Source organism: Phyllobates terribilis, unplaced genomic scaffold (genome assembly GCF_046119375.1).
Source record: "Phyllobates terribilis strain yellow unplaced genomic scaffold, ASM4611937v1 Scaffold_9__5_contigs__length_417890890, whole genome shotgun sequence".
Classification (NCBI taxonomy): Eukaryota; Metazoa; Chordata; class Amphibia; order Anura; family Dendrobatidae; genus Phyllobates; species Phyllobates terribilis.
The window spans coordinates 22116743-22131671 of record NW_027362769.1 but is presented as its reverse complement, the minus strand read 5'-3'; the positions used below and the strand labels follow the sequence as shown (position 1 = coordinate 22131671).

The following is a 14929-nucleotide window of genomic DNA, read 5'->3' as shown; positions in this document are numbered from 1 at the left end:
GAGGCAGCAGCAGCATAATGAAGGGCATAACTAGGGATGGAGGGTTGCTTTAGTAATATTTATGTCAGTTATATTTTATAAAGAAAACTGTTTTACTTAAAAAGAATTAAATATTGGTGTTTTCTCTTTCATTAAACCATTTACATGTCATTCTATATTTACTGGCCATTCCTCCAATTTTAGGCATAACTAGGTTCCAAATAAGTTTTCACTATGTTTATATGTTGCATTTCCACCCGTTTTTGCTGCGAAATCTCATGTAAATGTAACTTTTTTTTTCCTTGAAGATTTAAAGCAATTTCAAATCTACAGCATATCAATTCTTTCAGCATTTTTGTAGCATTTCTCACCCATTCAAATGAATGGGGAAAATGCATAAGAAAAATGCATTAAAAAAGCAATTAAAATGCATGAAAAATGCACTTTTCCTGCAACATTTTTCCTGCCAAGAGCCACATTTTCGATGTAGAAATGCCTACCGCAAATACTTATTGTGTGCACATACCCTTCTTCAGTTTTTCATTTTTTATGTTTCCATTCAGCACTTGGTGCCTCACAAAACTGCACCAGTGAAACATTCTGTGGAACTGGACCAGCATCAGAACCAGAAGTCCATGCTTTGTCAACCTTAGTGAACAATCTTAAATCTGATATTTTGTTGTTCCTGACAATGCACTCATATGGACAGCTCATTCTCCTTCCTTATGGGTACACCAAAGATCCATCTGTCAATCATGATGAAAAGGTAAGAATTCATACTTTACCAAATCATCAGGTTTCATAGTAATATTGAATATTTTACTTAAAGTTTATGTTGAAGTAGTCGTTCAAAAGCGCACCTGTCAGCAACATTGTACTTAATAAACCACATATTATCTGGTGGGCGCCATTACACTGAGTAAAATGATGCCTTTGTTGATGAAATCCGTCCAGTTGTTCTTTTATAATCTTTATTTTCATTTCTGCCATAATAATATGCTTGTGCTCTAGGATGTGACTTTAGGGTTTAGCTGTAACTGGTGCTCTCATTATGTATGACTATCTCTGGCCTCTGACAGGTCACTGTGCTTTCAGTAACCTGCCAACTATTTAAAATATTGCCTTTGTAAATTCTCTGCCAATGTGAAATTTACATGTCCCAAAATGGCCGGCGGCGGCCGCGCATTCTTTTGGAAAAAGAATTTGGGTGCAGCAATATGGCGCTGCGCATGCGTAGTAGCATCTCTCGGCAGTCGAGAAATGCTACTGCGCAAGCGCGGGAGGCAGGGGTCATATTGCTGCAGGCAAGTTTCTTTTTCATCAAGCAAAATGGTGCCCGCGCAGTAGCATCGGCGACTGAAAGATACTACTGCGCATGCGCGGCCACCGGCGGCCATTTTGGGAGGATCTCATTATGGCAGAAATGAAAATAAAGATTATAAAAGAACCACTGGACGGATTTCATCAACAAAAGTATAATTTTATTCAGTGTAACGGCACCTACCTGACAGTGTATGTGGTTTACTAAGCACAATCCTGCTGACAGGTGCACTTTAAAGGAAAACTGTTATCAGGTTTAATTTTATTAACCTCCAGCCAGCAAGTTATATGCTTCCTAATTAGAAATCTAACTAAATGTTCCATGCCCCCCTCAGCCTGACATACTGTACCTCTGAAAATAATTTGTATACACCCCTCTCACTGTATGATAATCAGCGCTGAGCAGTCTGATAGGCAGTTATAGACCAACCTATCTGACTGTTGTGAGCTCGCAGACCCGCTCCTATCAATCTAAAGCAGGTGGTGTTTTTCCTGAAGCATCTTTTTTACATTTTTTTGGTCAATTATTGCAGCAGCTTTGCCGCTGTTGTTTTTCATTTACTCTATAAAATAAAGAGCAGCTTCCAAACGGAAGTCTCCTGAAGAATGATCAGGTCACTACTTTTCCGTCCTGACTGGTCAGGTCACTTCTTTTCTTTTCTGAATAGTCAGGTCACCTCATGGCTTTGGAACATGTGAACATATGCACTGCAATGTAAAAACAACTTTCTGTTTATATGTTTATTCATTTAGCATATACGTAGCACTTTTTCAGGCGGATTATGGAGCATACACTCCTGAAAATGATGTTGTTTGCACCTATTCTTAGAGATATGCCAGGCTTTAGGTATGCATGGAATGGATTGTTAGGATCCTAATTAGGAGTCACATAACATGTTGGCAGCAAATAAAAGAGAATCTAACATCAGGGTTCACACCTCTAAACTAATTACATGGCTGCATTGGTCTTTTAAAGTTGATTCACTGTATGAGGGAAGTGCATAGTATATAGTGATTCTCGCCTTATCAAACTCCTTTGCCACATATTCTACTGACTAGGACTAGTCTAAAAGGTGTACATTACATGTGGACAAGTCCTGACCTATCTCCCAATAGCACGCCTACTGAAACGTGTCTTGAGATCCCAGAACTTCTCTTATACTCTCCTCCTTGAATTGTAAATCCCCTGAATACTCGTGAATATGGCAACTTCAAGTATGTGCAGTAGATCTTTGCCTACAGATCAAAGTCACATTGCACATGCCTAAAGTTGTGAAAAGTGTAGATGATCTGGACAAATAACCATACATGAATTTGGCTGTCTTCTGGGAGTAGTGAAACACAGTTTAGCGACTCACATTAAGTACAGTAGAGGGAGTAGATGCATGGTCTCTTCCTTTCTAGAATGCAAGTGTGAGGATGACTCCTCATCTTCATGATAAGGGACATTTCACCCCTTTCTTACATATGTGGTAATAGTACGTCCTTGTGCCATGGGCCTATTGGTCCAGGGACGTACTATTATGCAGAATATGATCGAGCCCGCACACAAGCGGTGCGGGGCAATCGCCGCCGGGTGTCAGCTGTGAGCAAGATGCTGTGTGCAAGAAGCAGTCCCACACCGCTCCCTTCTCATTAACCCCTAAAATATGCGATCAAAGTCGATCACAGCATTCCGGGAGCAAGGGGAGGTAATCTCCGATACTTACCTCCTCTCCAGTGTCCCGCGCTGTCTCTGCCGGGTCCCGGTGGTTGTCAAGGTGACCCGCATGTTGTCATGACAACATCCGGGTCACCAGACAGCAAGAAGTTACCTTGATCATGCGCAGTGCACGATCAAAGTAACTTCTCCCTGTGCAGTGCTGACAGGCTGTATAGCACAGGGATGCTGCTGCATCCCTATGCTATACAGCCGATCAGACTGCAAAAAGTGAAAGTACCATAGTGGGACAAAGTGTAAAAGTTCAAAAAGTGTCAGAAAGGGAAAAAAAAATTGTAAAAATATGAAAAAAAAAAATGAAAAAAGAATCCAAAAAATATATATACTGTACCCATAAATTAATATTATTATGAGAAAAAAATAAAATAAAAGTACACATATCTGGTATTGCCGTATTCGGAATGACCTTACCTATAAATTGTCCCACTAGTTAACCCCTTTAGTGAACACAGTAAAAATAAAAAACAAAGCAAAAAACTATGCTTTATCATCATACCGCCAAACAAAAAATGGAATAAAACGCGATCAAAAAGACAAATGTAAATAAAAATGGTATCGCTGAAAACATCATCTTGTCCCACGAAAAACCAGCTGCCAAACAACTCCATCAGCTGAAAAATAAAAAGTTATAGCTCACAGAATAAAGCGATACAAGAATTTTTTTTTTCTATAAAATACATTTTATTGTGTAAAAGCGCCAAAACATAAAAAAAAACAATATAATTGTGGTACCACTGTAAATGTACTAACCCAAAAAATAAAGCTGCCTCATCAATTTTACCACACACAGAACGGCATAAGTAAAAAGAATCCCTGAATTGTTGTTTTTTGTTTATTCTGCCTCCCAAAAATCGGTTGATCAAAAAATGTCACGAGCCCGAAAATGGTACCAATAAAAATGTCAACTTATCCTGTAAAAAACAAGCCATCACATGACTCTGTCGGCCGAAATCTGGAAAAAATATAGCTCTCAAAATATGGCGATGCAAAAACTAGTCTTTGCAAAAAAAAATGTTTTTTTTGTGTGTGACAGCTGTCAATCATAAATACCCAATATAAATCTGGTATCGCTGTAATCGCACCGACCCGAAGAATAAAGTTGTCTAATCACTCATACCGCACGAGGAACGGCATAAAAAATAAACTCTAGGGTTAGGGTTTGCTAGGGTTAGGGTTGTGCTAGGGTTAAGGTTGTGCTAGGGTTAGGGTTATGTTAGGGTTAGGGTTGTGCTAGGGCTAGAGTTGTTCTAGGGCTAGGGTTAGAATTGAGCTAGGGTTAGGGTTGTGCTAGGGTTACGGTTAGTGTTGTGCTAGGGTTAGGGTTGTGCTAGGGTTAGGGTTGTGCTAAGGTTATGGTTGGGCTATGGTTAGGGTTGGGCTAGAGTCAGGGTTATGGTTGTGCTAGGGATAGGGTTAGTGTTGGGCTAGGGTTAGGGTTGGGCTAGGGTTGGGGTTAGGGTTGTGTTAGGGTTGGGATTTTTTCAAAAGTAAAGAAAAAAAATGACGACGATATGGTGACTATAGCTGATTGCGAGTGCTCGCTACTTGATTTTTATCGGGTGCTCGGGTATGCACCGAGTATCGCGGGTGCTCGAGTGACATGCTCGAGTCTCCGCCCCCTATATTTTGTGGCTGTTATACAGCCAAAAAAAAACATGTGAGGAGTGTCTGCCATGCATGGGCAATCCCTGCATATTTTTTTTGGGTGTCTAACAACCGTGAAACATGCGGGGCGGAGACTCAAGCATGTCACTTGAGCACCCGTGATACTTGTTGCATACCCAAGTACCCCATGCATACTCAAGTAGCGAGCACTGGCGCTCAAGACTAATGACAATTTATTCAATATGATGACCTAATGTCATCAAATTCTGTGTCGTACCTCTGGGTTAAAATGTTCACTATACCCCTTGATAAAATCCTTGAGGGGTCTAGTTTCCAAAATGGAGTCACTTGGGGGGTGGGGGTTCCACTGTTTAGGCACATTAGGGACTCCCCAAATGCAACACGGCGTCTGCTCTCGATTCCAGTCAATTTTGCGTTCAAAAAGTCACACAGTGCTCCTTCCCTTCTGAACCTTGCCGTGCACCCAAACAGTGTTTTTTCTCCACATATTGGGTATCGGCATACTCAGGAGAAATTGTACAACATAATGCATAGTGCAATTTCTCCTGTTACGCTTATGAAAATGTAAAATTGGGGGCTGAAAACATTTTTGTGGGAAAAATGTGAAAATTTTATTTTTACGGCTGAATGTGTTAGAACCTTGCTCTTAGGTTTTTTCCTTTGCTGGTCACATGACCTTGTTGGCCTATTTAATCCTGCTCCACCATTCTGGCTTTGCTGGACTTCATTGTTTAACTACTTTCTAGCTAGCCTGTGCTCTGTATCTAACTCTGTTAGTTTGCTTGGTCTACGGACCTCTATGTTCTATATATTTTGTTTGTTCGTCTGTCTGCTACTATTTCTGTTAGGAGGTGTCCCATTTTCCTCCCAGTCCTTAGTACTTGTAGGGATTCCTTCCCCACATCTATAGGTCTCCGTACAGACTAGCTTAGGACTTTAGCAGGTCTGATCGCAGGATCAGGTTCCCTGTTACATCGTAGGGATTAAGCTGAGTTCTATCGTAGGGACAGATCTCCTCTCTTTCCTTAGCTCTGGTAGCAGAACATAACAGTAAGTCCAGCCCAGCAAATGCTCTAAGGAAAGATTTTTTTTTCTGTTTCATCATGGTGTCGGTTCTGGATTTGGCTAAACACCTGCAGGGACTCTCTCTGGAGGTGACTGAGCTCCGTCAGCACGTGAGTAACTGTCCTGGAGCACATTTCTTGGAGCCTAAGGTACGTTTGCCGGATTTATTTTTTGGTGAACACTGAGAATTTTTTTCATTTAAAAATGCTTGCTTATTGTATTTTCGTTTGAGACCCAAGTCCTCTGGGGATGATTCCCAGCGCATAGGGTTTATAATGTCACTTTTCCGCAAAGAGCCTCAGGAGTGGGCCTTTTCTTTGCAACCTAGTGATACATGCTTCAGTTCAGTGGATAGTTTTTTTTCTGCTTTGGGACTATTATATGATGATCCTGACCATGTCTCATCAGCTGAGACTGAGTTAAGACGTTTGAGACAGGGATCAGGTAATGTGGAAAAATATTGTACTCATTTCCGTCGATGGTCTACTCAAACAGGGTGGAACGATTCTGCTCTGAAAAGTCTATTTCTTGCTGGGCTCAGTGAAAGGGTTAAAGACCTGCTAATTGCTTATCCTACACCTGAAGATTTGCAACAGGCTATGCAATTAGCTATACGGGTGGATAGGAGACTGCGTGCAAGGGTTAATGAGAGCAAATCCTCTGCTATGTCAGTTTCTGGTTATGAGAATGTGTGTACTAACAGTGGTGAATCGATGGAGATTGGAGCGATGGCACCTCGCTCTCAAGAAAAAGATCGCAGATTTTCTGAAGGCTTGTGTTTCTATTGCGGAAAATCTGGTCATTTAATTAAAGACTGTGAGCTTCGTATCAAGAAAGAAAAAAAAATGGTCAGTCATGCCCGTATTGCCTGTTTAAATTCCAAGGGTGTATTTTTAGCTGCTTCCACGATTGCTCAGGAAAAATTAATGGAATTTCGGGTGTTTGTTGATTGTGGGTCTACTCTGAATGTTATTGATGGGGGATTCTTGGAAAGACTCAATTTAAAACCCGAACCTTTATCATCCCCCATTGCTGTGGTTTCTGTGGATGGTTCCCCTTTGAAGAATATTACTCTCAAGGTCTGTGAATTTCCTCTCACTATTAATGGTGTTCACCATGAGAAATTGGATTTGGTAGTGTTGAATAACTTGCCTTCTCCAGTAATATTGGGATTTCCCTGGTTAAAATTTCACAATCCTGTACTGGATTGGTCTACCAGTGAAATTAAATCCTGGAGCCATAAATGTTATGACAAGTGTTGTAACGGGCGTATTGCAGCTTTGGATAGGGGAGAATTGCCTGTTCCTATTCAGGATTTTTGGAGAGTTTTTTCTGAGAAGGAATCGCAGGTTTTGCCTCCCCATAGAGACTATGATTGTTCTATGGAATTTGTCCCTGGAGCGACTCTTCCTAAAAGTCGTTTATTTAACCTTACTATTCCTGAGAGAAAGGCTTTGGAGGAATACATACAGACAAGTTTGGCCGCCGGTCACATTAGGCCCTCTAAGTCTGCTGTGGCGGTTGGATTTTTTTTTGTAAAAAAAAAGGACGGCGGTTTACGTCCTTGTCTGGATTTTCGTGAGATTAACAAAATTACTGTACGCAATCCTTACCCACTGCCATTGATTCCTGATCTGTTTAACCAGTTAATGGGGGCCAAGTGGTTCTCTAAAATTGACCTTAAGGGGGCATACAATCTGTTGCGCATGAAGGAGGGTGACGAATGGAAGACTGCTTTTAACACTCCTGTGGGTCATTTTGAGAATCTGGTTATGCCTTTTGGTCTTACTAATGCTCCTGCATTTTTTCAGAATCTTATTAATGACATCCTTAGACCTTTGATCGGCAAAAATGTGGTTGTGTATTTGGATGACATTTTGATTTATTCGCCGGATCTGGAGTCTCATTGGCGGAGCGTACGTGAGGTATTACAGTTATTGATGGACAATTCGCTTTTTGCTAAGCTGGAGAAATGTGAGTTCGCTGTACAGAGAATTAGTTTTTTGGGCTACATTATCTCCAGTGAAGGTTTTGAGATGGACCCGGTTAAAGTTCAAGCTGTACAGGAATGGCCTAGGCCTATTGGTTTGAAATCGATACAGAGGTTTTTGGGTTTCGCCAATTACTACAGAAAATTCATAAAAAAATTTTCTAGTATTGTCAAACCTCTGACCGATCTCACCAGGAAAGGTGCTGATGCGGTTCAGTGGTCTTCTGAGGCCATTGAAGCTTTTGTGTATCTCAAGGAGAGGTTCACCTCTGCTCCCATCCTTATGCAGCCTGATGTGACTAAGCCGTTTTTGGTTGAGGTTGATGCTTCCTCTGTGGGGGTTGGCGCAGTATTGTCTCAGGATAACGGGGATGGATTACATCCCTGTGCCTTTTTTTCAAAAAAATTTTCGGAGACTGAACTGAATTATGATATTGGTAATCGGGAATTATTGGCTATTAAACTCGCATTTGAACACTGGCGCCACTTCTTGGAAGGTGCGGAATTTCCCATTCAGGTTCTTACGGATCATAAAAATCTGATATATCTTGATGCTGCCAAGCGCCTGAATGCCCGTCAGGCTAGGTGGGCACTGTTTTTCTCGCGGTTTAATTTCTCCGTTACTTACATTCCTGGTACTAAGAATGTTAAGGAGGATGCCTTGTCTCGCAGTTTTTCTCCCATAGTCGGTGCTGAGAAAGAGGAGAACATTTTACAAGAAGGTGTTGTGATAGCTGCTTTGGACTCCGTTTTGGAAGATGAGATTCTTAAAGCACAGGAGAATGCCCCATCTAACACTCCTCATGGGAGGTTGTTTGTGCCTGGGACCTTTAGAAGAGATTTGTTTGTTGAGTGTCACGAATCTCGGTTGGCAGGTCATCCCGGAATCTCTGAGACCAAGAGACTGGTGGGTCGCAGTTTTTGGTGGCCTAAATGGCAGAAGGAAGTCATTAAGTGGGTGCGCCAATGTACTATATGTGCTAGATCTAAGTCCTCACATACTCCTGCTACGGGGTTGCTTTGTCCTTTGGAGGTTCCCAGTGCTCCTTGGACACATTTGGCTATGGACTTTATAACTGACCTTCCTCCCTCTGAGGGTTTTACTGTCATCTGGGTGGTCGTGGACCGTTTTAGCAAGATGTGTCACTTGGTTCCCTTCGTCAAACTGCCCTGCGCTAAGACTCTCGCTAAGGCCTTTGTCAAGGAAATTGTCAGACTTCATGGCATTCCTACTGACATTGTTTCTGATAGGGGACCTCAGTTCGTGGCTCGTTTTTGGCGCGCCTTTTGTGACAGGTTGGGAGTTCATTTGTCGTTCTCGTCCGGATATCATCCTGAATCTAATGGCCAGACAGAAAGGAAAAACCAGGATGTTGAGCAGTTCTTGCGTTTTTTTGTGGCAGACAATCAAGAGGGGTGGTCTGAGTTTCTGCCACTTGCTGAATTTGCTCTGAACAATCATACATCTTCTTCTGCTGGTTGTTCGCCTTTTTTTTGTTGTTCTGGGAGACATCCGTCGTTTGGGTCGTTCTCCAAGTTGGGATCTGCCGTGCCTGAGGAGGAGAATTTTTCCGGTGATTTGGAGAGAGTTTGGACGGATGTGCGTGGTAATCTTCAGGAGGCCAACAGAAAATCTAAAGACTACTTTGATAGGAAACGACAGGAGGTTTTGTTCGCTGTTGGTGACATGGTTTGGTTGTCCTCTAGGAATCTGCGGTTGAGGATTCCTTCTAAGAAATTGGGTCCCAAGTTTGTAGGGCCCTTTAAGGTGCTTCAGGTTGTCAACCAATCTGCTGTTAGGTTGGAGGTTCCTACCTCCTGGAGAATTAATCCGGTATTTCATGTCTCTCTGTTGAAAAAAGCTGTTGTATCGGATTGTGACGCCTCTGCCTCTGTTCCTCCGGTGGTGGAGGACGGGGAATATGAAATTTCTCGCATCCTTAACTCTAGACAGTATAGAGGTAGTTTGCAGTATCTTGTGGCCTGGAAAGGTTTCGGACCCGAGGATAACTCTTGGGTGAGGTCGGATGATGTTTCCGCATCCAGACTTATCAGAGCGTTTCACAGGAGATTTCCTGATAAGCCTGGTCCTAGGGGATCCGGAGGATCCTCTTAGAAGTGGGGATACTGTTAGAACCTTGCTCTTAGGTTTTTTCCTTTGCTGGTCACATGACCTTGTTGGCCTATTTAATCCTGCTCCGCCCTTCTGGCTTTGCTGGACTTCATTGTTTAACTACTTTCTAGCTAGCCTGTGCTCTGTATCTAACTCTGTTAGTTTGCTTGGTCTACGGACCTCTATGTTCTATATATTTTGTTTGTTCGTCTGTCTGCTACTATTTCTGTTAGGAGGTGTCCCATTTTCCTCCCAGTCCTTAGTACTTGTAGGGATTCCTTCCCCACATCTATAGGTCTCCGTACAGACTAGCTTAGGACTTTAGCAGGTCTGATCGCAGGATCAGGTTCCCTGTTACATCGTAGGGATTAAGCTGAGTTCTATCGTAGGGACAGATCTCCTCTCTTTCCTTAGCTCTGGTAGCAGAACATAACAGTAAGTGCAGCCCAGCAAATGCTCTAAGGAAAGATTTTTTTTTCTGTTTCATCATGGTGTCGGTTCTGGATTTGGCTAAACACCTGCAGGGACTCTCTCTGGAGGTGACTGAGCTCCGTCAGCACGTGAGTAACTGTCCTGGAGCACATTTCTTGGAGCCTAAGGTACGTTTGCCGGATTTATTTTTTGGTGAACACCGAGAATTTTTTTTCATTTAAAAATGCTAGCTTATTGTATTTTCGTTTGAGACCCAAGTCCTCTGGGGATGATTCCCAGCGCATAGGGTTTATAATGTCACTTTTGCGCAAAGAGCCTCAGGAGTGGGCCTTTTCTTTGCAACCTAGTGATACATGCTTCAGTTCAGTGGATAGTTTTTTTGTCTGCTTTGGGACTATTATATGATGATCCTGACCGTGTCTCATCAGCTGAGACTGAGTTAAGACGTTTGAGACAGGGATCAGGTAATGTAGAAAAATATTGTACTCATTTCCGTCGATGGTCTACTCAAACAGGGTGGATCGATTCTGCTCTGAAAAGTCTATTTCTTGCTGGGCTCAGTGAAAGGGTTAAAGACCTGCTAATTGCTTATCCTACACCTGAAGATTTTCAACAGGCTATGCAATTAGCTATACGGGTGGATAGGAGACTGCGTGCAAGGGTTAATGAGAACAAATCCTCTGCTATGTCAGTTTCTGGTTATGAGAATGTGTGTACTAACAGTGGTGAATCGATGGAGATTGGAGCGATGGCACCTCGCTCTCAAGAAAAAGATCGCAGATTTTCTGAAGGCTTGTGTTTCTATTGCGGAAAATCTGGTCATTTAATTAAAGACTGTGAGCTTCGTATCAAGAAAGAAAAAAAAATGGTCAGTCATGCCCGTATTGCCTGTTTAAATTCCAAGGGTGTATTTTTAGCTGCTTCCACGATTGCTCAGGAAAAATTAATGGAATTTCGGGTGTTTGTTGATTGTGGGTCTACTCTGAATGTTATTGATGGGGGATTCTTGGAAAGACTCAATTTAAAACCCGAACCTTTATCATCCCCCATTGCTGTGGTTTCTGTGGATGGTTCCCCTTTGAAGAATATTACTCTCAAGGTCTGTGAATTTCCTCTCACTATTAATGGTGTTCACCATGAGAAATTGGATTTGGTAGTGTTGAATAACTTGCCTTCTCCAGTAATATTGGGATTGCCCTGGTTAAAATTTCACAATCCTGTACTGGATTGGTCTACCAGTGAAATTAAATCCTGGAGCCATAAATGTTATGACAAGTGTTGTAACGGGCGTATTGCAGCTTTGGATAGGGGAGAATTGCCTGTTCCTATTCAGGATTTTTGGAGAGTTTTTTCTGAGAAGGAATCGCAGGTTTTGCCTCCCCATAGAGACTATGATTGTTCTACTGAATTTGTCCCTGGAGCGACTCTTCCTAAAAGTCGTTTATTTAACCTTACTATTCCTAAGAGAAAGGCTTTGGAGGAATACATACAGACAAGTTTGGCCGCCGGTCACATTAGGCCCTCTAAGTCTCCTGTGGCGGTTGGATTTTTTTTTGTAAAAAAAAAGGACGGCGGTTTACGTCCTTGTCTGGATTTTCGTGAGATTAACAAAATTACTGTACGCAATCCTTACCCACTGCCATTGATTCTTGATCTGTTTAACCAGTTAATGGGGGCCAAGTGGTTCTCTAAAATTGACCTTAAGGGGGCATACAATCTGTTGCGCATGAAGGAGGGTGACGAATGGAAGACTGCTTTTAACACTCCTGTGGGTCATTTTGAGAATCTGGTTATGCCTTTTGGTCTTACTAATGCTCCTGCATTTTTTCAGAATCTTATTAATGACATCCTTAGACCTTTGATCGGCAAAAATTTGGTTGTGTATTTGGATGACATTTTGATTTATTCGCCGGATCTGGAGTCTCATTGGCGGAGCGTACGTGAGGTATTACAGTTATTGATGGACAATTCGCTTTTTGCTAAGCTGGAGAAATGTGAGTTCGCTGTACAGAGAATTAGTTTTTTGGGCTACATTATCTCCAGCGAAGGTTTTGAGATGGACCCGGTTAAAGTTCAAGCTGTACAGGAATGGCCTAGGCCTATTGTTTTGAAATCGATACAGAGGTTTTTGGGTTTCGCCAATTACTACAGAAAATTCATAAAAAATTTTTCTAGTATTGTCAAACCTCTGACCGATCTCACCAGGAAAGGTGCTGATGCGGTTCAGTGGTCTTCTGAGGCCATTGAAGCTTTTGTGTATCTCAAGGAGAGGTTCACCTCTGCTCCCATCCTTATGCAGCCTGATGTGACTAAGCCGTTTTTGGTTGAGGTTGATGCTTCCTCTGTGGGGGTTGGCGCAGTATTGTCTCAGGATAACGGGGATGGATTACATCCCTGTGCCTTTTTTTCAAAAAAATTTTCGGAGACTGAACTGAATTACGATATTGGTAATCGGGAATTATTGGCTATTAAACTCGCATTTGAACACTGGCGCCACTTCTTGGAAGGTGCGGAATTTCCCGTTCAGGCTCTTACGGATCATAAAAATCTGATATATCTTGATGCTGCCAAGCGCCTGAATGCCCGTCAGGCTAGGTGGGCACTGTTTTTCTCGCGGTTTAATTTCTCCGTTACTTACATTCCTGGTACTAAGAATGTTAAGGCGGATGCCTTGTCTCGCAGTTTTTCTCCCATAGTCGGTGCTGAGAAAGAGGAGAACATTTTACAAGAAGGTGTTGTGATAGCTGCTTTGGACTCCGTTTTGGAAGATGAGATTCTTAAAGCACAGGAGAATGCCCCATCTAACACTCCTCATGGGAGGTTGTTTGTGCCTGGGACCTTTAGGAGAGATTTGTTTGTTGAGTGTCACGAATCTCGGTTGGCAGGTCATCCCGGAATCTCTGAGACCAAGAGACTGGTGGGTCGCAGTTTTTGGTGGCCTGAATGGCAGAAGGAAGTCATTAAGTGGGTGCGCCAATGTACTATATGTGCTAGATCTAAGTCCTCACATACTCCTGCTGCGGGGTTGCTTTGTCCTTTGGAGGTTCCCAGTGCTCCTTGGACACATTTGGCTATGGACTTTATAACTGACCTTCCCCCCTCTGAGGGTTTTACTGTCATCTGGGTGGTCGTGGACCGTTTTAGCAAGATGTGTCTCTTGGTTCCCTTCGTCAAACTGCCCTGCGCTAAGACTCTCGCTAAGGCCTTTGTCAAGGAAATTGTCAGACTTCATGGCGTTCCTACTGACATTGTTTCTGATAGGGGACCTCAGTTCGTGGCTCGTTTTTGGCGCGCCTTTTGTGACAGGTTGGGAGTTCATTTGTCGTTCTCGTCCGGATATCATCCTGAATCTAATGGCCAGACAGAAAGGAAAAACCAGGATGTTGAGCAGTTCTTGCGTTGTTTTGTGGCAGACAATCAAGAGGGGTGGTCTGAGTTTCTGCCACTTGCTGAATTTGCTCTGAACAATCATACATCTTCTTCTGCTGGTTGTTCGCCCTTTTTTTGTTGTTCTGGGAGACATCCGTTGTTTGGGTCGTTCTCCAAGTTGGGATCTGCCGTGCCTGAGGAGGAGAATTTTTCCGGTGATTTGGAGAGAGTTTGGACGGATGTGCGTGGTAATCTTCAGGAGGCCAACAGAAAATCTAAAGACTACTTTGATAGGAAACGACAGGAGATTTTGTTCGCTGTTGGTGACATGGTTTGGTTGTCCTCTAGGAATCTGCGGTTGAGGATTCCTTCTAAGAAATTGGGTCCCAAGTTTGTAGGGCCCTTTAAGGTGCTTCAGGTTGTCAACCAATCTGCTGTTAGGTTGGAGGTTCCTACCTCCTGGAGAATTAATCCGGTATTTCATGTCTCTCTGTTGAAAAAAGCTGTTGTATCGGATTGTGACGCCTCTGCCTCTGTTCCTCCGGTGGTGGAGGACGGGGAATATGAAATTTCTCGCATCCTTAACTCTAGACAGTATAGAGGTAGTTTGCAGTATCTTGTGGCCTGGAAAGGTTTCGGACCCGAGGATAACTCTTGGGTGAGGTCGGATGATGTTTCCGCATCCAGACTTATCAGAGCGTTTCACAGGAGATTTCCTGATAAGCCTCGTCCTAGGGGATCCGGAGGATCCTCTTAGAAGGGGGGGTGCTGTTAGAACCTTGCTCTTAGGTTTTTTCCTTTGCTGGTCACATGACCTTGTTGGCCTATTTAATCCTGCTCCGCCATTCTGGCTTTGCTGGACTTCATTGTTTAACTACTTTCTAGCTAGCCTGTGCTCTGTATCTAACTCTGTTAGTTTGCTTGGTCTACGGACCTCTATGTTCTATATATTTTGTTTGTTCGTTTGTCTGCTACTATTTCTGTTAGGAGGTGTCCCATTTTCCTCCCAGTCCTTAGTACTTGTAGGGATTCCTTCCCCACATCTATAGGTCTCCGTACAGACTAGCTTAGGACTTTAGCAGGTCTGATCGCAGGATCAGGTTCCCTGCTACATCGTAGGGATTAAGCTGAGTTCTATCGTAGGGACAGATCTCCTCTCTTTCCTTAGCTCTGGTAGCAGAACATAACAGAATGTTATAAACGTCTGTGAAGCACCTGGGGGTTCAAGGGGCTCACCACACATCTATATAAGTTCTTTGAGGGGTTCAGTTTCCAAAATGTGGCCACTTGTGGGTGTTTTTCACTTCTGTTTAGG

At 42.9% G+C, this 14929-nt stretch overlaps 1 protein-coding gene across 2 annotated transcripts in view; it reads left to right on the top strand.

Annotated features, from left to right (window-relative positions):
• The window catches only part of LOC141161493 (carboxypeptidase O-like), a 165115-nt gene that overhangs the window by 138636 nt on the left and 11550 nt on the right, over positions 1-14929 (top strand). The window contains exon 9 of one of the 2 annotated variants that reach the window (XM_073646336.1): positions 543-745. The exons of the other annotated variant lie outside the window; for it this stretch is intronic. Coding sequence (XP_073502437.1) covers positions 543-745 — 203 coding nt within the window. The remainder of the gene's footprint in view (positions 1-542; positions 746-14929) is intronic. 2 annotated transcript variants of the gene reach the window in all.